Source organism: Tiliqua scincoides, chromosome 5, assembly GCF_035046505.1.
Source record: "Tiliqua scincoides isolate rTilSci1 chromosome 5, rTilSci1.hap2, whole genome shotgun sequence".
Taxonomy (NCBI): Eukaryota; Metazoa; Chordata; class Lepidosauria; order Squamata; family Scincidae; genus Tiliqua; species Tiliqua scincoides.
In genome coordinates, this window is record NC_089825.1 from 131,454,981 (window position 1) to 131,482,691 (window position 27,711).

The window sequence follows — 27,711 nt, forward strand, 5'->3', positions numbered from 1 at the left end:
TTTTTCCTCATTAAAAGCAGAACTGCTTGTTTAATACATTGATATATGGCCTTCCTGCCATGTAGAGCTTCCATGTCACACTTATGGCTTTCACTCGATGACACATGATTCACAAGGAAAAAGGAATAGCAAGGAACAGGGCATTTAAAACAAATGTTGCTTTTTCAAACTGCTGCAGCATGCAAAAGCATGCTGGTGTTTTCCAGTGTTTGGTTGACTTTTGTCCCCACCAATCTGAGCACCAAGGGGAAATACATGGTGGCTGTGGATATCTTCTCCATCCTGGCCTCCAGTGCTGGCTTATTGGGTTATATCTTTTCCCCAAATGCTACATTATTTTGCTGAGACCTGAACTGAATAACAAGGACCAGCTCATAAGGAGAAAAAACTAGAGGAACTATTAATATTAGCATTAGTATAAGTCTAGTTTATAATAAATTTGGACAGATCCTTCTAGAGCTCTTCACAATCCCTTCTGGCCTTCAGTGTAAACCGCAAACATGGCCTCCTCCCTGCTTATCCCTGTCTTATCCCAAGTCAGGGATATCCCTGCTTATCCCAAGTCATTGAGGTTTGTGTGTGAGGGTAAAGAGAATGCTCGATGCAGGTGAGAGGTAGCAAGATGCAAGTATCTTGTGGTCTTGTGTGCTCCCCAGTGGGCCTTCTGGTAGTCCCCTTCCGGTAGTCCCTTCTGGCCATCATTGTAAACCGTAAACATGGCCTCCTCCCTGCTTATCCCTGTCTTATCCCAAGTCATTGAGGTTTGTGTGTGAGGGTAAAGAGAATGCTTGATGCAGGTGAGAGGAAGCAAGATGCAAGTATCTTGTGGTCTTGTGTGCTCCCCGGTGGGCCACTGTAAGATACAGGAAACTGGAGTAAATGGGACCTGGGCCTTCTTATGTTCTTAAGCCCTATATGCTGATTTTCAAGATGAAATGCTGTCCAGATACCTACAAACACAGAGAAAGGCATCCTCAACTAGAGAGAATTACAGCTAAAAGGCTTACAGTACCTAAAAGTCTGACCAAAAACATCTATTTCAGCCACATATTTAAAAGAAGCAGAAGTGGGGATCTGGGGAAACTGGGGACAGCATTCCGAAGGTTCATGCCATGCAGAAGCCACTCCGTCCATGGTTCCTTCCCTTCAGATTTGTGTCAAAGGAAACCCAGAGAACAGGGTTTCTAGCAGTAACTGTAAAGCCCACGTAGAATTGTGCTGGCAAAGACCATCCTTAAGGTAACATAGTTCTAGAACATGCCTGGGTGGAACTTTGGCTTGGGAATAAATGCGTAATGTGGCAAATAGAGATTTGCTTTTTGACTGTCTTCCATCCCATGAGCATCCAAGCAGCCACATTCTGCTCCACTTGAAATCTACATTGTGTCTTCAAAGGTTGCCCTCTACAGAGCACCAGCTAAGTAACTCTTCCCAGCATTTATCTGAGTCACTGTCATTTATTTTCCTTGCTGAACTCCAGAAACGTCTCAAAAGTTTGCCTAAAAAAATAACTGATAAGCAAGTCTGTAAGTTCTTATAAATCAAATTTTATGCCTGACAACATTTTTATTAATTTTCTTTGAATGTATAATGTGTGTTAGTTAGTTGGCAACCTTCAGTCTCGAAAGACTTGGGTTTCATGCTGTGAATGGTGGTTCTGGCACTGTGTCTAGTGTGCCTGAAAAGGCCGATTCGGTAGTGACAATCCCTTCCGCACTGGGAGCAAGTGCAGTCTGTCCCTGGTCTGTCTCCCTGGCTATGGGCCTTTCTTCTTTGCCTCTTTGCCTCAGTCTGTTGGCCAAGTGTCTCTTCAAACTGGGAAACGCCATGCTGCACAGCCTGCCTCCTAGCGGGCCGCTCAGAGGCCAGGGTTTCCCACCTATTGAGGTCCACTCCTAAGGCCTTCAGATCCCTCTTGCAGATGTTCTTGTATCGCATCTGTGGTCTAAACGTATCCTTGTTACTGTGTGTCTGCCAGGAGAGCAGAGGTCATTTGACACCCAGGGCCCGTAAATCCTTGGCACATACCCTTGACTATGACAAAATCATTTTCCATAACAATCATGACATTAAATGAATAATAATAATGACCATAAAATCAAGCACAGTGAACATTTCCCCAGAATCAGAGGATAAAAGTGAGCGCCCTCCCCATTGATGCTCCCCTGCAAGTATTCAGTGACATACTGCCCCTGCATTTGGAAGTTTAATGTAGCCATCATGGTTTAAAAGCCACTGTTAGATCTACAGTATAGTCCATGTTTAGAATCCACTTTTAAATTTATCTAAGCCAGTGGCCAACAACACTCAAAATTTATACATACACACACTTACTTAACTGTCAATCGATTATTAACGTCCATTAACTTTATTAATTCCTTTATTCCTTTATTTATATTATTCATATAACAGTACAGGTCACCCAACAAATCAGTAACCAACAAAAAACCAGCAGCCAACTTGATGACACTGAAAAAGATGAATAGTGCGGGATGGGCAAGTCAAGCGTAGTTTGACTCAAGTCGAGTTGCGAGTCTCCACCCTCCAAGCCTTGACTCGAAAATGAGTCCTAATGAGGGCACTTTCTGAGTTGCCCGGAGTGTTTTTGCGACTGAAAAAGACTCAAGTCTCTAGTAGTTCCAAAACCCTTCACATCACGGGCATGCGTAGAGCTACAGGGAGGGAGGACACATCACAGCTTTGCAAGGCGAGAGGGGACAGGATGGATGAGAAGGGAGAAGCCCACAGGTAATCCAGGGGAGGTGAGGCCTGCAACCTCATTGGACCCAGCAATACAGGCAGGCTGAATCAAAGGAGGCTGGAGAGGGAACATGCTGCTCAGACACAAAGTGGCTGACAGTTACTTTCAGGCATGTTTCTAGACAAAATGAGGGGTGTTCTGGGGGGGAGGCAAAGTACCCACTCTCCATCCAGGCATCCTGTAATAACAGCAGCCTAACATCCTGGACATGGGAGATTAACCCTCTGCATGTCAAGCAAGCAGCACCCAGGCAGTGAGGAATGACACACCTCGGCTGTGCAGCCTGCTTCGTCTAAGCTGCCTGGCCAGCATGTGTTGCACCACTCAGGGACACACCTGACCTGTACTGTGGACCAGAGGTGTCAGAGGGTTTGCTTGACACACCCCAGCCCCTCCTTCTGCTTGAAACCCCCACTTGTCCCTATGGAGAAAAATGGCTTCTCCTGTTCCCCTCCCTCACACAGAGACAGCCTCCACCCAATGGATACTCCGGGGGACTAGGGGAGGCACCTCCCTGTCTCAGGTTTCGTCTGCAGTCACTCAAGAAGATGGTGACTCACGAGTCAGGGCCCCTAACTTGAGTGTTTTGCTGAGTCTTCCACGTGTATGACTCGAGTCTCAACGAGTCAGCAAAAAACACTGACCTTTCACGACTCGGAATTGAGTCACCTGACTCCAGTTCCCGCCCCTGGTTCTAGTATTAACTCTGGTACATGTTTATGAGAGCGGAATCATACTAACAGATTATTGTGTCCATGCTGTGTCAAGAAAACCAAAAAAACTTGGTAGTGTCTTTCAAAGCTGGAGTGCTACAGTGACTGGAAGTCGCAGAAGCAACCGAGTAGTGTCTTTCAATGCTTGAGTGATACAGTTGAAGTGACTGGAAGTCGCAGAAGCAACCCAGAAGTAAACCAGAAATCAATTCTGCGAACAAGATCTAGCTTCTAATCACTTCTCTGAGGCATTCTGCAGCATGTGGAGGACAATGGAGTGGGTCACAGTCCCGGCATGACCTAGAAGTGGCCTCTGGGTAGTCCCAAAGGCCTTCCTGCAGAGCATTCAGCATGGGGTTGCAACCACTGCAGAGGACAAGGTGGGTCAGGATGGGAAAAAGTTTGGGAGCCACTGGGCTAACTCACGAAGTCATCCCATAGGGCGTCATTTCCAGTCGGAATTGAAAAATGTCTTCATTCTGTCGAACTTCACCCTGGGACGTAGGTCACCTGTTTTGTTTTGCTCACCCTGAATCTGCCCTTACATGTCATTTGATCAATGATCAGGTGAGGAGAAAGAAACATGTTTCCACCAAAGCTGGCGCTCAGAGACAAAGCTATATCTCCCCCTATAATTATCTCAATGAGTGTTATTGACTTTCTTTGCGAAGGTTCAGATACTTAACAGAACATACAAGAAAAGTGCAGCTTAAGCAAGTCTTAAGTGCTTATAAACCCTCTTTGTTTCATTTGGAGCTTGATTGAGGGCTAGATGCAGGCGAAACTGTTATCAGACTGTGAAAGTCCCCCTTTCGTTGTGTATTTGCTTGCCATTCAAGACATATTTCTAGAATATTGTTGGTGCTAAAGTCGAGATGGTGTTTCTCTTTAGAAAGTAAACTGGCACAATTGAATGCCATCTAGTTTGTTGATAAATCAGGCTGATGCCATTCACGAGTCTACAGAGGAGAATCTAGTTCTGAGAGCTTTGCATCATGTTGGCGAGGCTGCAGCTGTTGCTATTTCTGCTACCTCTGAAGGACTACCAAGTAAATTGTGTCCAATGCCCTGTGAACGATCCTCTTCCTGTGCACCACGAATGGTATCAACCAGGAGACCTCTTCATTGGTGCCATTGCTTCTCACTATGTTTTTATGACTTATGAATTTTCCTTTGAAGAAAACCCATCCCGGGATGTGTTCTTTGATCTTCCGGTGTAAGGAGTTATATTTAGTTCTCCCTTTCTCTGTCAAGTCAGTTTTGAAACCTAAGAATTTGTAAAGCAGGAAACGGACAGTGCAATCCTATCTTGTGCTTGAACAGGCAAGCCAGGAGGCTTACGCTGTATCCAGCGTGAGTTAGCGCACCAAAGTGGCTCAGCCAGAGGTAAGGTGAAACTCTTCCCTTTACCACCGGGTAAGCCACTGCAACTCCTGAGATATTCTGATTTTTTTTTTTCAGTTAAAAAATGGTGAACAGACATTATTTTTCCATGGCACCAATTCAAAATAAGCTTGCATGATTCAAACCAGAGTGACCCAGCACTTTATAAAAATAATGGCCATAGCTGCCTATTTCTCTTCACAGGGTTGTGACAAAGTTCTACCAGCATGTCCTGGCCTTGGCATTTGCTGTTCAGGAAATCAACGGTAATCCCAAGATCTTGCCAAACGCCTCGCTTGGTTTCCACATCGAGGACAGTTTCAATGATATGAAGTTGACTTATCGATCCATACTGGACTTGATCTTCAAATCACAAAGATTCATCTCCAACTATAGATGTGGCAGCCCCAAAAACCTTGCGGCCGTCATTGGGGGGCTTGGCTCTGATGTTTCCTTCTACATGGTGGACCTCTTAAGTCTTTACAAGATTCCACAGGTACAAATTCTACACTGAGGATAGAGTTTTCACTTATCTCACAGCTCAAATCAAACCTAGGTCAACCAAAACCTGAGATGTTAAATCTCATAGTCGCATGCTAGAACTGCTGAAACCTTTTCATTATTGACATTTTATTGATGCTGTATAATGTTGTTATTAAATGCCATTTATTATATTCTATTAAGTCACAAATTTTGTCTATATGCTGTTAATGGAATCACTTTGAAATGAGAAAGAATTATTCCCATTGAAATTATTATTGTAATTATTTAGATTTTTCAGTATAAGGGCTCCTTTCAGGAATGAATGAGGACTGTATAAGGAGGGAAAGGTCAGCTGTGTCTTCATATCCCAGACAGAGAAGTATTTCACTTTCAACATAAGAACAGCCCCACTGGATCAGGCCAATGGCCCATCTAGTCCAGCTTCCTGTATTTTACAGCGGCCCACCAAGTGCCCCTGCAAGCACACCAGGTAACAAGAGACCTGCATCCTGGTGACCTCCCTTGCATCTGACATAGCCCATTTCTAAAATCAAGAGGTTGCACATACACATCACGGCTTGTAACCCGTAATATATTTTTCCTCCAGAAACTTGTCCAATCCCCTTTTAAATGCATCCAGGTCAGATGCCATCACCACATCCTGTGGCAAGGAGTTCCACAGACCAACCACACGCTGAGTAAAGAAATATTTTCTTTTATCTGACCTAACTCTCCCAACACTCAATTTTAGTGGATGTCCCCTGGTTCTGGAGTTATGTGAGAGTGTAAAGAGCATCTCCCTATCCACTCTGTCCATCTGCTGCATAATTTTGTATGTCTCAATCATTTTCCCCCTCAGGCGCCTCCTTTCTAGGCTGAAGCGACCCAAATGCCGTAGCCTTTCCTCATAAGGAAGGTGCCCCAGCCCAGCAATCATCTTAGTCGCTCTCTTTTGCACCTTTTCCATTTCCACTATGTCTTTTTTGAGATGCGGCAACCAGAACTGGACACAATACTCCAGGTGTGGCCTTACCATCATTTTGTACAACAGCATTATAATATTAGCCATTTTGTTCTAAATACCTTTTCTAACGATCCCAAGCATAAACATTGCCATATTCAGTGCCGCCGCACATTGGGCGACCTGTCCACCCAATGTCCACTTTCATCGGCCTGTCCACCACCACCCCAAGATCTCTCTCCTGATCTGTCACAGACAGCTCAGAACCCATCAGTCTATATGTGAAGTTTTGATTTTTTGCCCCAATGTGCATGACTTTACACTTACTTTACACTTTACATTGAAGCGCACCTGCCATTTTGCTGCCCATTCTGCCAGTCTGGAGAGATCCTTCTGGAGCTCCTCACAATCACTTCTGGTCTTAAGCACTCAGAAAAATTTGGTGTCGTCTGCAAATTTTGCCACCTCACTGCTCACCCCTGTCTCCAGGTCATTGATGAAGAGGTTGAAAAGCACCGGTCCCAGGACAGATCCTTGGGGCACACCGCTTTTCACCTCTCTCCCTTGTGAAAATTGCTCATTGACACCCAATCTCTGTTTCCTGGTCTTCAACCAGTTCTCAATCCATGAGAGGACCTCTCCTCTAATTCCCTGACTGTGGAGTTTTTTAGTAGCCTTTGGTGAGGGACCATGTCAAACGCCTTCTGAAAGTCTAGATATATGATGTCTTCAGGTTCTCCCACATCCACATGCCTGTTGAACTTCAAACCATTCACTTTAATCCGTTCCGTTCAGTAAGACCTTTATTGGCATAAAATACAGAGAAATAACAGAACAGAACAGGAATATACAAAGACAACACAACATAAGCATAAACATCAGTCACTGCCCAGAGTCCCAGGGCTCTGCCTGGCTATTACCCCAGATAAAAAGGAAGCGACATTATCCAGAGTCTCAGAATCAGGAGTGGAAAGGAGAGACTGAAGCATGGTTGAATTCTCCCAGCCCTGCATCCTAGCTAGCAATGGACCTAGAAATTTCTTGCATGGCAGCGGGCAGTAAAAAAAGGTATGCATTAAAGTCTCAACACAATCCCTACCACACTTGCATTTCCTCTCTAAGTAGGGGATATCGCTGAACCTGCCCGTTAACAAGGCTGATGGAAGAGCGTTACACCTTGCCAGTGTGAAAGCTCTCCGGGCCTGTGGGCACACCAGGTGGTAAAAGAAGGAGGCCGGTTACCCAAAACTGACTGGAATATGAATATGGAGAGGAGAACATGTGGTTCTGGTGGCACTAAACACCTCTTGTTGTTCAATATCCACTTTAATCAAAGCAGGTCAATGTAGGTCAAAGTTCATAGCATGAAATGACATTCAGGTACCTGTGCCCACAAACACTCCTCTTAGCAAATCTGTAAAACATCTGTATGTTTTAGGTCACATATGGCTCCTTTGCCCCGGAAGAGAGGGGGGCGACCCAGTCCCCTTCCTTTTACCGCATGGTCCCAAGTGAAGATCGCCAGTATAAAGGGCTCATCCGATTACTACAGCATTTTAATTGGACATGGGTTGGGCTGTTTGTTGTGGATGATGACAGTGGAGACCATTTCTTGCAAGCCATTGAACAATTATTTTCCCAGAACCAAATCTGTTCGGCCTTCTCACAAAGAGTCCCAGATCAAGCCCACATACCTTCCTTGGATGACCTTAAGAGCTTGACTGAAATTATTGATCAACCTCTCATGGATCAGAAAACAAAAACATTTATTATCTATGGTGAAACAGAAGTTCTTCAGTTGCTGATTACTTTAATGTTTCTAGCAGATCCTGACTATAAAGAAAACCTGTCTGTTGGGAAAGTGTGGATTACAACAGCCCAGATTGATTTTGCGGTAGGCACACTTATAAGGGGTTGGAATTTTGAAATATTTGAAGGCACCTTGTCCTTTGCACTTCATTCCAGTGAGCTGGCAGGGTTCCAGTCCTATCTTCGGAATATAAGGCTTTCTGGAACCCAAGGAAATGGCTTCTTCAAAGACTTCTGGGAGCAAGCCTTTAACTGCTCATTTCCAGATCTCAGTGCATCCACAAACGTTGATGGAATATGTACTATGGAGGAGAATCCGGAGAGCCTTCCTGGGGCTGTCTTTGAAATGCGCATGACTGGCCACAGCTATGGGATCTATAATGCAGTTTACGCAGTGGCACATGCTTCACATGCATTATACTCATCTAGATTCACACACAGAGCAAGGATATGGGGTAAAAGACGTGACCTCCAAGATCTCCAACCGTGGCAGGTAATGTGCCCACAACAGTATTAGTTGGTTTGCATGGACACATTTGTACAACCTGAAAACACGTGGAGCATTATGTTCCATGAATAAATAGTTTAAAAATAGACACACTTTATTCATTGACAAAGAGGTGGAGGAGGGTTCATATTTTCTCATCAAGTTGGAGCCTCATAAACATAAATCTGTGTAAGATGGAAATATATAAAAGCAGAGCACAGAGAGTTCTTATTTTTCCCCCTTTTCTTCTTCTCTAATAGCTCCACTCATTTCTTCACAGTATTTCCTTTAACAACTCAGCAGGAGAAACCGTCTCCTTTAATGAAGACATGGAGATGGTTGCCGGATTTGATGTCATGAATATCGCCGTCTTCCCAAACAATTCCTTCCGTACAGTGAAAGTCGGGAGAGTGGACCCTGATGCTCTTGAAGGAGAAGAATTGATCATCAACGAGGATCTAATCATTTGGCACAGACGTTTCAACCAGGTGTGCTTTCAAAGACCTACTGGGTGGCCACTCCCTCACCTGGACATGTGATATGCTCCAAATCATATAAAAAATCAGATATCCATCATCCTTGTTCCCATAGCAGTCAACAAGTTATCTCCAGAAATCCTATGATTGTCCACACTTGCAATTGTTTTCTAGTGACTGGTATTCAGATGTATACTGTCCCCAAATTTGGAGATTCCCTCTTGCTATAATGGCTAGTAAGGAGGCATTTAAGCTAGTGGCCATCACCACTTCTCCTGGCAATGAATTCTATACATTAATTCACTGTGGTGTGAACAAATTTCTTTTTCTATATCCTGAGTTCACTGCTAGTCAAGTACATTGGATCACCCAAGTTCTAGTTTAATAAAATAGGAAGATCGACTCCCCCATTAAGCAGAACTTTATACATTTTGCATTTATTGTCTTAGGCTGCAGACCAACCATTGTCCTCAGCTGAGTAGTCAATGCCTTTTCTCCAGTCCCCAGTCTCTCCTGAGCCATGAAACACACTGCAGGACAAACCCCTGCAGTTCTCAGGAAATTACTGCAGAGGTTTTTGTATGCAGTGTGTCACATATTCTTCCAGGCCAATTCTTCTCACGTAGGTTGGGGAATAGTTTTTTGAGGGGGCACAGTCCTAACCAGGTCTACTCAGAAGTAAGTCCTATTTTGTTCAATGGGGCTTACTCTCAGGAAAGTGTGGTTAGGATTGCAGCCTTAATCCGTTTTTCCTACGGCTGAAGTGAAAGCTCAGCCCCAGTCCATTTTGTGGGCTGCAATGATGGACCCTGTTTTTATGCCAGTTTCTCTGTGAAGGGGAGCAGGATGAGAGAGTAGGGAAGGTGAGTGGGAAGTCTTCCCCTGCTGCCCTGAAACTGTGGGGAAAATTCAATTTCCTTCTGCTGTTTTGATTCTTCAGTGGCTCTTTTGTGTCAGCCACAAAGGAACAAAATTTAGGAACATTTGGGGGAGACCTGGAGGGGGTCGTTTCATCTCCCTTCTCAATTGTAGCCAAAGGACAGTCCTGACCATAGAGCTCTTCAGTAATTCCTTCTTATGCTAAATACCTTCATTTTTGTTTTAATGGAAAGGTGCTGCCCCTTTCGGCATGTACTAACTCCTGTGACCCTGGGTACCACAAGAAGAAGAAAGAAGGGGAGAAATTTTGCTGCTTTGATTGTGATCCATGTCCTGATGGGAAAATTTCAGTACAAAAAGGTGGGTTCCATACATGGTGTGGCAGCTGCTTCACTGCTCTGCAAGCTGCCACTGGGGCAAAGTTAGATGGCCACATGCTGACCGTGGCCCTCTGGAGACTGGCCATTGACTGTGGTTTCTTGGCAGCAGGATTATGTCTGGCAGACTGGCCATTGACTGTGGTCTGTTGGCAGAAGTGTTTAGTCGGGGGGGGGGGATTGGGCCAGGTCATGGATGGAGCAGCAATGGGACGGGGCAGATCTCAACAGCAGTGCTGACCACCTGTTCCAGAAACCCTGTCCCAGGCCTGGCACATCCCCTGCAGCACAGTAGATCCACACCAGCAAAAGAGCGGAAGTAAATCTGAGGAGGCCCATGTGGGAACATGCGGGGTGGAGGAGTTGAACTACTTACTTGTCCCAGGCAGCCTTCCCTGTATACAGGCTGGTGAAAGTGAGGATAGGGCTGTAAAAGTATCAGCATAATAAGAAATGTGAAAATGCATCTTCATATAAAGCCAGCTTGAAATGCAGAACTAGCAAAGGAAGGATCACTAAGAGGAGTGACTTCCAGTCCAAATGAGGTTGTGAGAATTGATTCCAATTTGCATATGAATGAACTCTGTGATGACCACACTTCTTGTTTTCCAGACACGTCGGACTGTTTCAGATGCCCAGAAGATCAATATCCGAACAAGGACAGAGATGGATGCATCCCCAAAGTGATCAGCTTTCTATCACCTGAAGAACCTTTAGGGATGAGTTTAGCCTCTCTTGCTCTGTTGTTTTCCCTGGTTACAACTGTGTTACTTGGAACTTTTATGAAGCAGAAAGACACCCCCATCGTCAAAGCCAACAACCGAGACATCACCTACATTCTCCTCCTCTCACTCCTACTCTGTTTCCTCTGCTCTTTACTCTTTCTTGGACAACCTTGCAAGGTGACCTGCTTCCTCCGACAATCTGCTTTTGGCATCATCTTCTCAGTGGCCGTTTCTTGTGTGTTGGCCAAAACCATCACTGTGGTTGTAGCCTTTGTGGCCACCAAACCAGGGTCCAGCATGAGGAAGTGGGTGGGGAAGAGAATGGCCAACTCCATTGTCCTTTCCTGCTCCCTGATCCAAGCAGGCATTTGTGGGGTGTGGCTGGCAACCTCTCCCCCATTCCCAGATTTAGACATGCAGTCAGTGATTACCGAGATCACAGCAGAATGTAATGAAGGGTCTATAACAATGTTTTATTTTGTCTTGGGCTACCTGGGACTCCTCTCCATTATCTGCTTCACAGTGGCTTTCCTGGCCAGGAAGTTGCCAGATTCCTTTAACGAAGCCAAGTTCATCACCTTCAGCATGCTGGTCTTTTGCAGTGTTTGGTTGACTTTTGTCCCCACCTACCTGAGCACCAAGGGGAAATACATGGTGGCTGTGGAGATCTTCTCCATCTTAGCCTCCAGTGCTGGCGTATTGGGTTGTATCTTTTTCCCCAAGTGTTACATTATTGTGCTGAAGCCCGAACTGAACAATAAGGAGCAGCTCATGATTAGAAAAATATAGGAAATGGTGGTGTTGCTATGTTACTGAAGCCAGATGCACCTTTTCTAGATAGGGTCACAATTTGCTCACCAATCCAGTCTAGTGACAAAATAGTCCTAGGCACCAAATTTACCTGGATATCCAGACATACTGTTGGGTCTACGAGTACTTCCAGACTATAAATTTGTTCCTTAAGCACGTCAACCCACTGGCAACAGATTAGACCACACAATTCAAACCAGATGTTCTTCCAACCCAGAGTGCTTCCATTTTTCCTCATCAAAAGCAGAACTGCTCGTTTGATATATTTATATATGTCGTTCCCGCCATGTAGAGCTTCCATGTCACAATTATGGCTTTCACGCAATGACACATGATTCACAAGGAAAAAGGAATAGCAAGGAACAGGGAATTTAAAACAAATGTTGCTTTTCCAAACTGCTGCCAAGCTCCTGGTACAATGGTCAACAGAGTGTCAGGTGGTGGTCTGATCCAATGGGGTAAGCAGGAATCCAGGTCAGCAATCAGGATGGAACAGGAGGGGAATTATATTACTGGTACTGCAGAGGCAGGTTTATTGAGAGATTTGCCCACATTCTGTGCTTTGCCCATTTCTGTTCTTGGGGCTCAGAAGAAATGGAATAATTTGTGTTTAAATGTCTTTAAAATGTCTTCTGCAGATATTGTGGGCAAGGTCAATCAGTTGGATTAATGATTTGTGGCTAACAGATGTCAAAAAAAGCATCTGCCAAATCAACTATGTTCATTTTAATGTGATTCCAATCTTATGATGCCTTGATCAAGTCTTGTGTTGTGAGTTGCAATGGCTGCTGTGATGAAGACTAATTATTAATTATTACTAATTATTAATTAGTGTATTTATGTTCTGCTCTTTGAGGTTTTTTTGTTTTTGTTTTTTGTTTTGTTTTATTATCTTGCATTTCTATTATGGCCTCTGTTTGAGTTTATATACATGTAGAACTACTATGTAGCCTTTGAAGTGGACCAGAGCTACGGAGCTGCTCTGTTCTCCTTCAGAGGGTTCAGGTACAGCCCAGTGTGGCTCAACACGGCTCCAGGGGGCCTGCATTGAGCCAGATTCACGGACGTAATATCTGCAGAAAAACAGGGTTTAGAAATCAAATCAAAACTTTAGATATAGGCTGATGGGTTCTGAGCTGTCTGTGACAGATCAGGAGAGAGATCTTGGGGTGGTGGTCGACAGGTCGATGAAAGTGTCGACCCAATGTGCGACCCATAGAAGGCCAATTCTATGCTTGGGATCATTAGAAAAGGTATTGAGAACAAAACGGCTAATATTATAATGCCGTTGTACAAATCGATGGTAAGGCCACACCTGGAGTACTCTGTCCAGTTCTGGTTGCCGCATCTCAAAAAAAAAGAAAAGACATAGTGGAAATGGAAAAGGTGCAAAAGAGAGTGACTAAGATGATTACGGGGCTGGGGCACCTTCCTTATGAGGAAAGGCTACGGCATTTGGGTCTCTTCAGCCTAGAAAAGAGACGCCTGAGGGGGGACATGATTGAGACATACAAAATTATGCAGGGGATGGACAGAGTGGATAGGGAGATGCTCTTTACACTCTCACATAACACAAGAACCAGGGGACATCCGCTAAAATTGAGTGTTGGGAGAGTTAGAACAGACAAATGAAAATATTTCTTTACTCAGCGTGTGGTGGGTCTGTGGAACTCCCTGCCACAGGATGTGGTGACGGCGTCTAGCCTGGACGCCTTTAAAAGGGGATTGGACAAGTTTCTGGAGGAAAAATCCATTACGGGGTACAAGCCATGATGTGTATGCGCAACCTCCTGATTTTAGAAATGGGTTATGTCAGAATGCCAGATGTAAGGGAGGGCACCAGGATGAGGTCTCTTGTTATCTGGTGTGCTCTCTGGGGCATTTGGTGGGCCGCTGTGAGATACAGGAAGCTGGACTAGATGGGCCTATGGCCTGATCTAGTGGGGCTGTTCTTATGTTCTTATGTTCTTAGGCTCCATCTAGATAGATAGATAGATAGATAGATAGATAGATAGATAGATAGATAGATAGATAGATAGATAGATAGATAGATAGATACTTACTATTAAAACCACACATGCAAGCATCACAAAAGTCCTTTGCTTTTAAAATGATGGACCATAAACACATGGCAGTTGATCAGGAACTCCATGGAAGGCATGAAATAAGTGGTGAAGGTCGCAAGCTCAGTGGGCAAAAGAAGACAGCAGAAAAGAGTGTCAGGCAGTGGCATAGCTAAGGGGGTGCAGGGGGTAACAAGCCCATCGGACAACAAGTTTTAGGGGGCAACAAGCTGAGCTTGACACTAGTGGCCAAAATTGTGAAAATCTTGGTAAGTAACAGTAACAGCAACTGTTAATCTGCACATGTCCGATCTTGTCTGATCTCGGAAGCTAAGATGGGTCAGGCCTGGTTATTACTTGGATGGGAGACCACCTGGGAATACCAGGTGCTGTGTGCTTATACCATAATCTTTCAAGACTGAAGGTTGCCAACCAACCAACTTGATAAGAAGAAGAATACCATCATGTTAGATATCATTGGAAAGGTAATCATTGGAAAGGTTATATATCATTGGAAAACAGATTGATGCCTTAGCTGTGCCACTGGCTGGGGAGAGATGGCAGATCAAGTGAGTGGTGAGCTGCTGGGGGAGGAGGTAGGTGTCCCCCACAGTTTGCATATTTTAAAAAGCCTGGGTGTGATATCACTTCCGGTTGTGACATCACTTGTGGGGCAACATTTTGAGCTCTGCACTGGGCTACACATTCATTAGCTATGCCACTGTCAGGTGAAAGGAGGATGATGGCAACCACTGTATAAGGCACAGCAAGACCATTTTTGTGCATAGTATATGGCAGTGCATCTACTAAAGCAGGGGTGTTCAAAGTTTTTGGCAGGAGGGCCACATCATCTCTCTGATACTGTGTCGGGGGCTGGGGAAAAATAATTAATTTGCATTTAAAATTTGAATAAATTTACATAAGTTTACATAAATGACTATGTCGGGGTTCCCCTCCTCCCACAGGTCCCCATCTTACCCAGGGAGAGGACTTCTGGGTCAGAGGATCAGGGAGGAAGCCGGTGGAGCAGGGGGCCACCTCCCCATACACTGCCTGGGCATTCCTGTGGGTGGCAAGGCACAGCAGAGGAACACTGCATGCCGAACCCCCTGCTTCACCCCAGCCTTGGAGGAGGGAGGGGGAGACAGGCCCTTCGGCTGCTGGACAACTGCCCCTCCCCCACCTGGGGGGAAGGGGAGCACTCCCTCGCCCAACCAGCGGGGCCTGCCTTGCCAGGCAGGACACCTGGCTGTGACATCAGGAGCCCTCAGCTGGACATCCCGGCATTGTCTGCAGAGCTACAGGACCCAGGTGGGCAGGGCCAGCCCACCCCCCAAAGGCAGAGACCAGAGCAGAGGCCGTTCCAGGTGGGAGGGAAGGAGTTGTGGTAAGCCCAGGGAAGCGCAGGCCCGGAGACAGGCCCTTTTTGTACCCTCCCTGTGAGGGGAGGGGCCAAAAGGGGAGGGGTCTGCCCTACATAAAACTGGAGGCCAGGGCTGACAAGGCAGTTGGGAGTTAGGAGAGCAGGCAGGAGGATCTGCTGCTAGCAGCCCCTGCTCCTGACTGGCAAATGCTGGCAACCCAAAGAGGGGGAACCGGGTGACACAAGCCCCCTTTCTTCTGGGGAACTAGTCTGAGGCCTCCACAATGGGGTCCCCCTCGGAAAGGCCGGGCAGGCCCTCCTCTCCTCTCCCCCCACAGGGAGGCCTCACAGACTATATTAAAGATGCACTTATATGAATGATTGAAGTTCTTGAAATAGCTCAAGTCCTGTAAAAGGCCTTGCACAAAGCAAGACTGGCCTTTCCTTTGCTGCCACTACTGCATCACAGATGTGAAACAGCAAGCAGTGGAGGGAGCCCTCATCCCACAGCTCTTGCGAGAGGTCAAACAGTCGCCCTCATGCTGAGAGCAGATGCATCGGGCCAGTGCGGGCTCTCTGGAGGGCCAGGGGCTCATTGGAGACTGGGGACTCCCTGAGGGCCGCATTGAGAGGCCTCGAGGCCCGCAAGTGGCCCCAGGGCCAGGGTTTGGGCACCCGTGTACTAAAGCAATGGCTCTCACACTTTTAGCACTGGGACCCACTTTTTAGAAGGAGAATCTATCAGAACCCACCGGAAGTGATGTCATGACTGGATGTGACATCATCAAGCAGGAAAATTTTTAACATTTCTAGACTACAATCCTACCAACACATGCCCAGGAGTAAGACCCACTGGCAATCATTTTAAAAGCATATGCTGAGTAGCCTATTCAAAGTACAGATCTGTAACATTCCTCCAAATGCAGTCACGTATCATGGTAGCATCAAGTCTAATATATTAAAAATAAAATATTGAAATGAATGGGGACCCACCTGAAATTGGTTCGCAACCCACCCAGTGGATCCCGACCCACAGTTTGAGAAACACTGTACTAAAGTATCAAACCAACCAGCTCATTATTACTTGCTCTGACAAGTAGTATTGATCAAGCTCTTAGTCCTCCCCTAGTTCTGCTACCCGGGAAGGGCCAGGCTTAAGCCAATGTGTCCAGCGATGTCACATTGAGCCCCACACATGGGGGGGGGGTGTGCCGGCATGGTGAGCAGAGTATTCACTGCAGGAACTGGGATCTCAGTGGGCTGTAAGTCAGTGGGGCGAGTGGAGTGACTTCATGTTGGGCCCTCCTGCCTGCCCCACATCCAAACGAACTGAAATGGGCCTCTAGGAAGCAGTCAGTGGCAATATCATCACGTCAGACCCTTCCTTTCTTCCTAAGACCAACTCCATATTGCAGCGGCCAGAGGAGGTCATTCTTCCATAGTTCAAATCCCAGACGCTCTAGAGAGCAAGGCAGTGGCACACCCTAGATGTGCGCAGGGTGTTAAGGACAGCCCCCTTTAGCCAATCAGAGGCTAGGTTTGTCTCCTATAAAGCCCGCAAGTAGAGTCTTAAGGTATCTAACTCCACGATCTCAAGGTGGATCAGGGAGGCAATTGGGGCAGTGTAGAGGGCCCAGGGGGTGCCCCCTCCAAAGGGCATCATAGGGCATCTCTCTGAGGTGTGGCCACATCAGTGGCCTTCAAGGCCTTTCCCTCATTGGAGGCAGCGTGCAGGGCAGTTTCCTGGAGGTCCCTCTCACCTTCATTCGACCCTTCAAGGTAGACACATTCACTGTGAGAGATGCCGCCTTTGATCATTCAGAGTGCCTCAGCGTAACCCCATCCTTGAAGGTATGGCTTTGGTATGTCCCAGATGCATCACGCTGTTCCTGCTTGGAACTACTGGAGAATGGGAAGATCTGCACTTACCTGTGAATTCATCTTCTCAGTAGTTCCAGGCAGGATCAGTGCCTTTCACCAAGGAATCTAAGGCTCTCCTATCACTAGGAGAGCATCAGATTCCCTCTCAACAAGCCCCTTCCTGCTCCACAAGACTTCTGTCACTTCACCTGCCTGCCTGACCTCCAGGACCGCTCCAGCTTGTGGGATATAGCCTTTGGTCTGGTAGTGTTACTGCATCAACGGGGGGAGGATTGAGCCCTTAGTTCATTTCATGCCTTTCCTCCAATGTGGGGCTTGTCACTGCTGCTGCCACTACACAGAGGAAGCCAAAGCCAAGATGCCAATGCGGTCTCAGGCAGTTACCTCACAGCAGCACTGCTTTGGATGGGTCTTTAAAGCACCCACTGTGTGAGGAGAGTGAGCTGGAGGCAAGCCAGAGCAGGGAGGGAAATGGTGCTTGCAGGCGGGTGGGATGGAGCTGTGGCTTCCCCTGGAGCCTGGATGTCCTTGTCCTGCTGGCCGGCTCACCGGTTTGCTTCATGCTAGCCTTCAGGCCCTCCTTGTTTCCAGCGATCGCTGAGACACCTGATTTCCCCAAAGGGGGAAGGAGTGCCAAGCTGTCCTTTCGCAGCAGCCACTGTGGGCATAAGGCCAGCCTTCCCCCAGGGTTCTCACTATTCAGCCACGGTCGGGTGGGGGGATTGGCATGATCCGGAAATGGCTTCCACAAGCACTGTAGACTGACCTGCAGACTTCCAGCTTGCCGTGAAAGTGTAATGGAAGCTTTTTCACTTTTTAAACTTGTTTCAACTTTAAAACTTTTTAAAATGTCCCTTTGAAGACATTATTTAAGTGACTCAATGAGGCTGGCCAGTGGTAAGACATTAGAACATAAGACGATAAGAAGAGCCCTGCTGGATCAGGCCAGTGGCCCATCTAATCCAGCTTCCTCTACCTCACAATGGCCCACCAGATGCCTCAGGGAGCATGCAAGACAAAAGAGGCCTGCATGTAGTAATTAGAGCAGAGGCGCTGGGCTTTGAAATGCTTTGGCATATTTGGCAACAACAGCAGGCATGCCTACATTGTGCTGAGCACACTCTGCTAGCCTTGGAATTATGCTGATGTGTCCAAGCCCAGTGCTGTAAATAACAGGATGTTATAGAGAAACGGTCATATCTAGGAATGTATTGTGGTTAGCCTAGAGCAGTGGTGCTCAAAACGTCGCTCGCGATCTACCGGTCGATCCCGAGGCAAAATGAGTCCATCGCGGAGCCCTTAGTCTAGTCACTAGACTAAGGGCTTCGCAATCAACTCATTTTGCCTCATGTTGAGTCACTAGACTCTAGTGACTAGACTAGAGTCTAGTCTATAGAGTCGATAGACTAGGGGCTCCTGGAGACTAGCGCTGCTGCCCTCCTGCCCTTGCTGGGAGGGGGGGCGAGAGGAGGATGGTGGGCCACGCCACCCGTGAGGAGGCACCGCCTGGACCCTCACGCCAGAACATGTAGCGCGCCTCGCAGAGCTCGTGAGCTCACCTGGCTTGGCCTGCGCTCCGCTCCTCGCCTCCCTCCACTCATTGAGAGGCGCACTGAGGAGATGGAGGGAGTTGCGGGCTGCTCCGCAGGGGGAGAGCCGTCGCTGCTCACCGTCAAGCACGAGCTCAGGAACAGTGAGCGTGTCAGTGCCTGAGGGGTCAACTGTGTCTGTCGGGGGCTGAGGAGAGCAGCGAAGGGGAAGGAAGGCGGGAGGAGCGTGTGTGCGATGGGGGCGAGGAGAGGAGCGGAGCACGCTCGAGGATGGGGCAGTGCACGAGGAGCCCCCTGAGAGGGCAGCGGGGAGGTTGGAGCAGGCAGGGAGATGGGGGCAGAGAGAGAGTGTGAGAGTGTCCCCCTGGAGGAGCTGAGGCTGCGGTCCTGTCCACGCTTGCCTGGGAGTGAGCTCCAATGACTCTAATGGGACTTTTCTGAGTAAACCTGCATAGGATGGGGCTCTGGGGCTGCAGTCCTAGCCACACTTGCCTGGGAGTAAGCCCCAGTGGCTATACTGACTTCTGAGTAGGCAGGCATAGAATGTGGGGCTCCGTGGCTGCAGTCCTGTCCACACCTGTCAGGGAGTAAGCTCCATTGACTATAATGGGACCTTAGTAGACAGGCATTGGACCCGACACTGAAGCAACATTGATGCCTGTGAAGAACCTTGGGGCATCTCTTAAAGGGAGGGAGATGACCATTGGGGGGGCAGATGGAATGAGAAGCCATCTGGGCAACATGTAGACATTGTTGACAGAGGGATGGGTGGCCTCCAAGGCAGAGAACAGACAGCCCAATCTTATCCACACTTTCCTGGGAGTAAGCCCTATTAACATTAATGGGACTTCTGAGTAGACATGAACTGTAAATTGACAGAAATGGAGGAGATGAGGAAGGTAGATGGGGCAGAAGCAGGTGGGAAATTCTGTTATGGCAAATGCTATTATTGCTCCTATTATTATGATTATGAGCAATTATGAGCAATTATTATGGCAAATGCTCCTGCTTCTGGCTTCCTCCTTGCATCTACATTTGAATCCTTGTCCCATTCATTGTTCTGATTCCTTGCTGCTCCAGTTCCCACTTTCAACCCCCCTCATTTGCTTTTGAGCCTGCTCTAGATCCAGCAGCTGGGCTTCTGAGCCCTGCTGCTCCCAAAGCTGTTGCTACACCTTCACTTCCTTGTATCTGGCCTTCTGAGGCAGCCTACTTCTAAAACCAGGATGTTGCACATATACGTATAATGGCTTGTAACCTGTGATGGACGTTTCCTCCAGAAATGTGTCCAATCCCTTTTAAAAGGAATCTCGGCCAGATGCCATCACCACATCCTGTGGCAAGGAGTTCCACAGGCTAATTACCCAGCTAATTACATTGTTCTCACATTGGTCAGGTCCAAATCTCCATAATACCCAATCAGTGAATCCATAATCGGATCCATTCCACAGAAATCTAGAGGAGGGTCTGCAAATGCTACATTATTTTGCTGAGACCTGAACTGAACAACAAGGACCAGCTCATAAGGAGAAAAAACTGGGGAATCTATAATTATTAGTATTAGTTTAAGTCTAGTTTATAATAAATTTGGACAGATCCATCTGGAGCACTTCACAATCCCTTCTGGTCTTCGGTGTCAACCACAAACATGGCCACCTCCCTGCTTATCCCTGTCTTCAAGTCCTTAAGTTTTGTGTATGAGGGTAAAGAGAATGCTTGATGCAGGCGAGAGGTAGCAAGAGGCAAGTATCTTGTGGTCTTGCGTGCTCCCTGGTGGGCCACTGTAAGATGCAGCAAACTGGAGTAAATTGAACCTGGGCCGTCTTATGTTCTTAAGCCTTATATGCTGATTTTCAAGATGAAAATCTTGTCAAGGTACCTAACAACATTCAAACACAGAGAAAGACATCCTCAACTAGAGAGAATTACAGCTAAAAGGCTTACAGTACCTAAAGGTCTTGACCAAAAAATTCTATTTCAGTCACATATTTAAAAGAAGCAGAAGTGGGGATCTGGGAAACTGGGGACAGCATTCCGAAGGTTCATGCCACACAGAAGCCACTCCGTCCGTTGTTCCTTCCCTGCAGATTTGTGTCAAAGGAAACCCAGAGAACAAGGTTTCTAACATTAACTGCAAAGCCCATGTAGAATTGTGCTGGCAAAGACCATCCTTAAGGTAACATAGTTTTAGAACATGCCTGGGTGGAACTTTGGCTTGGGAATAAATGCCTAACGTGGCTAGTAGAAATTTGCTGTTCGGCTGTCTTCCATCCCATGAGCATCCAAGCAGCCACATTCTGCTCCCCTTGAAATCTACATTGTGACTTCAAAGGTTACCCTCTACAGAGAACCAGCTAAGTAACTCTTCCCAGCATTTATCTGAGTCACTGTCATTTATTTTCCTTGCTGAACTCCAGAAACTTCTCAAAGGTTTGCCAAAAAAAAATAACTGATAAGCAAGTCTGTAAGTTCTTATAAATCAAATTTCATGCCTGACAACATTTTTATTAATTTTCTTGGAATGTATAAAGTGTGACACGTATCTATAAACATGTCCTTGTTGCTGTGTGTCTGCCAAGAGAGCAGAGGTGTAGCTAGGTCATTTGACACCCAGGGCCCGTAAATCCTTGACACAGACCCTTGACTATGACAAAACCGTTTTCTGTAACAATCATGACATGAAACAAATAATAATAATGATCATAAAATCAAACACTGTGAACATTTCCCCAGAATCAGAGGATAAAAGTGAGCGCCCTCCCAATAGATGCTCCCCTGCGAGTATCCAGTGACATACTGCCCCTGCATTTGGAAGTTCAATGTAGCCAACATGATTTAAAAACCACTGTTAGATCTGCAGTGTAGTCCATGTTTAGAATTCACTTTTAAATTTATCTAAGCCAGTGGCCAACAACACTCAAAATGTACACACACAAACTCTTATTTAACTTTCAACCAATTGTTAACTTCCATGAACTTTATTTATTAATTTATTCCTTTATTTATAGTAGTTGGCAACCTTCAGTCTCGAAAGACTATGGTATCGCACTCTGAAAGGTGGTTCTGGAACAGCGTCTAGTGTGGCTGAAAAGGCCGATTCGGGAGTGACAATCCCTTCCACACTGGGAGCAAGTGCAGTCTGTCCCTGGCCTGTCTCCCTGGCTATGGGCCTTCCTTCTTTGCCTCTTAGCCTCAGACTGTTGGCCAAGTGTCTCTTCAAACTGGGAAAGGCCATGTTGAGTTCTCCATAGAGGAGATCCTTTGGGATCCGGCCATCATCCATTCTCACGACATGACCGAGCCAACGCAGGCGTTTCTGTTTCAGTAGTGCATACAAGCTAGGGATTCCAGCACGTTCCAGGACTGTGTTGTTTGGAACTTTGTCCTGCCAGGTGATGCCGAGAATACGTCGGAGGCAGCGCATGTGGAAAGCATTCAGTTTCCTCTTCTGTTGTGAGTGAAGAGTCCATGACTCGCTGCAGTACAGAAGTGTACTCAGGACGCAAGCTCTGTAGACCTGGATCTTGGTATGTTCCGTCAGCTTCTTGCTGGACCAGACTCTCTTTGTGAGTCTGGAAAACGTGGTAGCTGCTTTACCGATGCGTTTGTTTAGCTTGGTATCGAGAGAAAGAGTGTCGGAGATCGTTGAGCCAAGGTACACAAAGTCATGGACAACCTCCAGTTCATGCGCAGAGATTGTAATGCAGGGAGGTGAGTCCACATCCTGAACCATGACCTGTGTTTTCTTCAGGCTGATTGTCAGTCCAAAATCTTGGCAGGCCTTGCTAAAACGATCCATGAGCTGCTGGAGATCTTTGGCAGAGTGGGTAGTGATAGCTGCATCGTCGGCAAAGAGGAAGTCACGCAGACATTTCAGCTGGACTTTGGACTTTGCTCTCAGTCTGGAGAGGTTGAAGAGCTTTCCATCTGATCTGGTCCGGAGATAGATGCCTTCTGTTGTAGTTCCAAAGGCCTGCTTCAGCAGGACAGCGAAGAAGATCCCAAACAAGGTTGGTGCAAGAACACAGCCCTGCTTCACGCTGCTTCGGATGTCAAAGGGGTCTGATGTGGAGCCATCAAAGACAACAGTGCCCTTCATGTCCTTGTGGAAGGATCTGATGATGCTGAGGAGCCTGGGTGGACATCCAATCTTGGGGAGAATCTTGAAGAGGCCATCCCTGCTGACCAGGTCGAAAGCCTTTGTGAGATCTATGAAGGCTATAAAGAGTGGCTGTCGTTGTTCCCTGCATTTCTCCTGCAGTTGTCTAAGGGAGAATACCATATCAGTGGTGGACCTGTTGGCTCGGAATCCACACTGCGATTCTGGATAGACGCTCTCTGCAAGTACCTGGAGCCTCTTTAGTACAACTCGGGCAAACAACTTTCCTACAACGCTAAGGAGAGAGATGCCGCGGTAGTTGTTGCAGTCACCCCTGTCACCTTTGTTCTTGTACAGCGTGATGATGTTTGCATCCCTCATGTCTTGAGGTACTCCACCTTCTCTCCAGCAGAGACAGAGGATTTCATGCAGCTCAGTGACGATGATCTCCTTGCAGCATTTTAGGACTTCAGCAGGGATGCTGTCTTTTCCAGGTGCCTTGCCAAAGGCAAGGGAGTCCAGGGCCACGTGAAGTTCTTCTAGGGTTGGTTCACTGTCAAGTTCCTCCAGCACAGGCAGGCACTCAATGTTGTTCAGTGCTTCTTCAGTGACTACATTTTCTCTGGAATATAGCTCAGAGTAGTGCTGCACCCAGCGTTCCATCTGCTGCGCCCGATCCTGGATGACCTCGCCTGTGGCAGACTTCAGAGGGGCAATTTTCTTCTGTGTTGGACCTAGGGCCTGCTTGATACCATCATACATCCCCTTGATGTTGCCCGTGTCAGCTGCTTTATTTATATTATTTATATAATTTATTTATATTATTTATATATATTTATAAATTTATTTATAAATTTATATTTATTATTTATTTATATTATTTTATTTATTATTTATCCTTTATTTAAATTATTTATATAACAGTACAGGTGACCGAACAAATCAGTAACCAACCAAAAACCAGCAGCCGACTTGATGACTCTGAAACAACTGAAAAAGATGTATAGTCCGGGATAGGAAAGTCAGGCATAGTTTGACTTGAGTCGAGTTGCGAGTCTCCACCCTCCACGCCTTGACTCGAAAATGAGTCCTAATGAGGGCACTTTCTGAGCTGCCCGGAGTGTTTTTGCGACTCAAAAAGACTCAAGTCTCAAGTAGTTCCAAAACCCTTCACATCACGGGCATGCGTAGAGCTACAGGGAGGGAGGACACATCCCAGCTTTGCAAGGCAAGAGGGGACAGGATGGATGAGGTGGGGGAAGCCCACAGGTAAGCCAGGGGAGGTGAGGCCTGCAACCTCATTGGACCCAGCAATACAGGCAGGCTGAATCAAAGGAGGCTGGAGAGGGAACATGCTGCTCAGACACAAAGTGGCTGACAGTTACTTTCAGGCATGTTTCCAGAAGAAAAAAGGGGTGTTCTGGGAGTGGGCAAAGTGCCCACTATCCATCCAGGCTTCCTGTAATAACAGCAGCCTAACATCCTGGACATGGGAGATTAACCCTCTGCATGTCAAGCAAGCAGCACCCAGGCAGTGAGGAATGACACACCTCGGCTGTGCAGCCTGCTTTGTCTAAGCTGCCTGGCCAGCATGTGTTGCACCACTCAGGGACACACCTGACCTGTACTGTGGACCAGAGGTGTCAGAGGGTTTGCTTGACCCACCCCAGCCACTCCTTCTGCTTGAAACTCCACTTGTCCCTATGGAGAAAGATGGCTTCTCCTGTTCCCCCTCCCTCTCCCAGAGACAGCCTCCACCCAATGGATACTCCGGGGGACCAGGGGAGGCACCTCCCTGTCTCAGATTTCGTCTGTAGTCACTCAAGCAGATGGTGACTCACGAGTCGGGGCCCCTAACTTGAGTGTTTTGCTGAGTCTTCCACGTGTATGACTCGAGTCTCAACGAGTCAGCAAAAAACACTGACCTTTCACGACTCGGAATCGAGTCACCTGACTCCAGTTCCCGCCCCTGGTTCTAGTATTAACTCTGATACATGTTGATTAGAGCTGAATCATACTAAAAGATTATTGGGTCCATGCTGTGTCAAGGAAAAAAAAAAAACAAAAGTGTTAGTGTCTTTCAAAGCTGGAGTGCTCCAGTTGAAGCGACTGGAAGTTGCAGAAGCAACCCAGAAATAAACAAGAAATCAATTCTGCAAATAAGATGTAGCTTCTAATCACTTCTCTGAGGCATTCTGCAGCATGTGGAGGACAATGGAGTGGGTCACAGTCCTGGCATGACCTAGAAGTGGCCTCTGGGTAGACCCAAAGGCCTTCTGGCAGAGCATTCAGCATGGGGTTGCAACCTACTTCAGAGGACAAGGTGGGTCAGGATGGGAAAAAGTTTGGGAGCCACTGGGCTAACTCACAAGGTCATCCCATAGGGTGTCATTTCCAGTCGTAATATAAAAATGTCATCATTCTGTCGAACTTCACCCTGGGACTTAGGTCGCTTGTTTTGATTTGCTCACCCTGAATCTGCCCTTACATGTCATTTAATCAATGATCGGGTGAGCGGAAAGAAACATGTTTCCACCAAAGCTGTCGCTCAGAGACAAAACTATATCTCCCCCTATAATTATCTCAATGAGTGTTATTGACATTCTGTACCGAGGTTCAGAAACTTAACAGAACATACAAGAAAACTGCACCATAAGCAAGTCTTAAGTGCTTATAAACCCTCTTTATATCATTTGGAGCTTGACTGAGGGGCTAGATGCAGGCGAGACTTATCCAACTCTGAAAGTCCCCCTTTTCTTGTGTATTTCTTCAAATCAGTGTACCTTGCTTGCCATTCAAGACACATTTCTAGAATATTGTTGGTGCTAAAGTCGAGATGGTGGTTCTCTTTAGAAAGTAAACTGGCACAATTGAATGCCATCTAGTTTGTTGATAAATCAGGCGGATGCCAGTCACGAATCTACAGAGAAGAATCTATTTCTGAGAGCTTTGCGTCATGTTGGCGAGGCTGAAGCTGTTGCTCTTTCTGCTACCTCTGAAGGACTACCAAGTAAATTGTATCCAATGCCCTGTGAACGATCTTCTTCCTGTGCACCACGAATGGTATCAACCAGGTGACCTCTTCATTGGTGCCATTGCTTCTCACTATATGTATATGACTTATGAATTTTCCTTTGAAGACAACCCATCCCGGGATGTGTTCTTTGATCTTCCGTTGTAAGGAGTTATTTTTAGTTCTCCCTTTCTCTGTCAAGTAGGTTTTGAAACCTAAGAACTCGTAAAGCAGGAAATGGACAGTGCATTCCTATCTTGTGCTGGAACAGGCAAGCCAGGAGGCTTACGCTGTATCCAGCGTGAGATAGCGCACCAAAGTGGCTCAGCCAGAGGTAAGGCGAAATGCTTCCCCTTACCACCGCATAAGCCACTGCAGCTCCTGAGATATTCTGATTCTTCTTTTTTTCAGTTAAAAAATGGTGAACAGACATTATTTTTCCATGGCACCAATTCAAAATAAGCTTGCATGATTCAAACCGGAGTGACCCAGCACATTTTAAAAATAATGGCCATAGCTCCCTATTTCTCTTCACAGGGTTGTGACAAAGTTCTACCAGCATGTTCTGGCCTTGGCATTTGCTGTTCAGGAAATCAACGGTAATCCCAAAATCTTGACAAATGCCTCGCTTGGTTTCCACATCGAGGACAGCTTCAATGATGTGAAGTTGACTTATCGATCCATACTGGACTTGATCTTCAAATCACAAAGATTCATCTCCAACTATAGATGTGGCAGTCCCAAAAACCTTGCGGCCGTCATTGGGGGGCTTGGCTCTGATGTTTCCTTCTACATGGTGGACCTCTTAAGTCTTTACAAGATTCCACAGGTACAAATCGTACAATGATAGAGTTTTCACACATCTCACAGCTCAAATCAAACCTAGGTCAACCAAAACCTGAGATGTTAAACCTCATAGTCTCATGCTAGAACTGCTGAAACCTTTTCATCATTGACATTGACATTTTATTGATGCTGTATAATGTTATTAAATGCCACTTACTATATTCTACTAAGTCACAAATTTTGTCTATATGCTGTTAATGGAATCACTTTGAAATGAGAAAGAATTATTCCCATTGAAATTATTATTGTAATTATTTAGATTTTTCAGTACAAGGGCTGCTTTCAGGAATGAATGAGGACTGTATAAGGAGGGAAAGATCAGCTGTGTCTTCCTATCCCAGACAGAGAAGTATTTCACTTTCAACATAAGAACAGCCCCACTGGATCAGGCCAAAGGCCCATCTAGTCCAGCTTCCTGTGTCTCACAGCAGCGCGCCAAATGCCAAAGGGAGCACACCTTATAACAAGAGACCTCATCCTGGTGCCCTCCCTTGCATCTGACATAGCCCATTTCTAAAATCAGGAGGTAGCACATACACATCATGGCTTGTACCCCCTAATGGATTTTTCCTCCAGAAACATGTCCAATCCCTTTTTAAAGGCGTCCAGGTCAGATGTCATCACCACATCCTGTGGCAAGGAGTTCCACAGACCAACCACACGCTGAGTAAAGAAGTATTTCCTTTTGTCTGTTCTAACTCTCCCAACACTCAATTTGAGTGGATGTCCCCTGGTTCTGTTGTTATGTGAGAGTGTAAAGAGCATCTCTCTATCCACTCTGTCCATCCCCTGCATAATTTTGTATGTCTCAATCATTTTCCCCTTCAGGCACCTCCTTTCTAGGATGAAGAGGCCCAAACTCCGTAGCATTTCCTTATAAATAAGCTGCCCCAGACCAGTAATCATCTTACTCGCCCTCTTTTGCACCTGTTCCAATTCCACTATGTCTTTTTTGAGATGTGGCGATCAGAAATGGACACAATACTCCAGGTGTGGCCTTACCATCGATTTGTACAACGGCATTATAATATT

The 27,711-nt window shown here is 46.5% G+C and overlaps 1 protein-coding gene across 1 annotated transcript; it reads left to right on the forward strand.

Annotated features, from left to right (window-relative positions):
* The first annotated feature begins 500 nt into the window (after window positions 1–500).
* LOC136653552 (vomeronasal type-2 receptor 26-like) lies at window positions 501–11,843 on the forward strand. Its single transcript, XM_066630444.1, has 5 exons — window positions 501–607; window positions 5,062–5,353; window positions 8,858–9,085; window positions 10,186–10,312; window positions 10,942–11,843. The coding sequence occupies exons 1-5, from the start codon at window positions 501–503 to the stop codon at window positions 11,841–11,843; spliced, it is 1,656 nt and encodes a 551-aa protein (XP_066486541.1).
* The last annotated feature ends 15,868 nt before the right edge of the window (window positions 11,844–27,711 follow it).

What these genes read in the sequence shown, in the direction of transcription:
- LOC136653552 (XM_066630444.1), top strand. Translation starts at nt 501, where the DNA reads ATGGCCTCCTCCCTGCTTATCCCTGTCTTATCCCAAGTCAGGGATATC. An exon ending in GTCTTTACAAGATTCCACAG is followed by an intron (nt 5,354 to 8,857) that starts GTACAAATTCTA and finishes CTTCTCTAATAG; the next exon opens with CTCCACTCATTTCTTCACAG. An exon ending in GAAAATTTCAGTACAAAAAG is followed by an intron (nt 10,313 to 10,941) that starts GTGGGTTCCATA and finishes CTTGTTTTCCAG; the next exon opens with ACACGTCGGACTGTTTCAGA.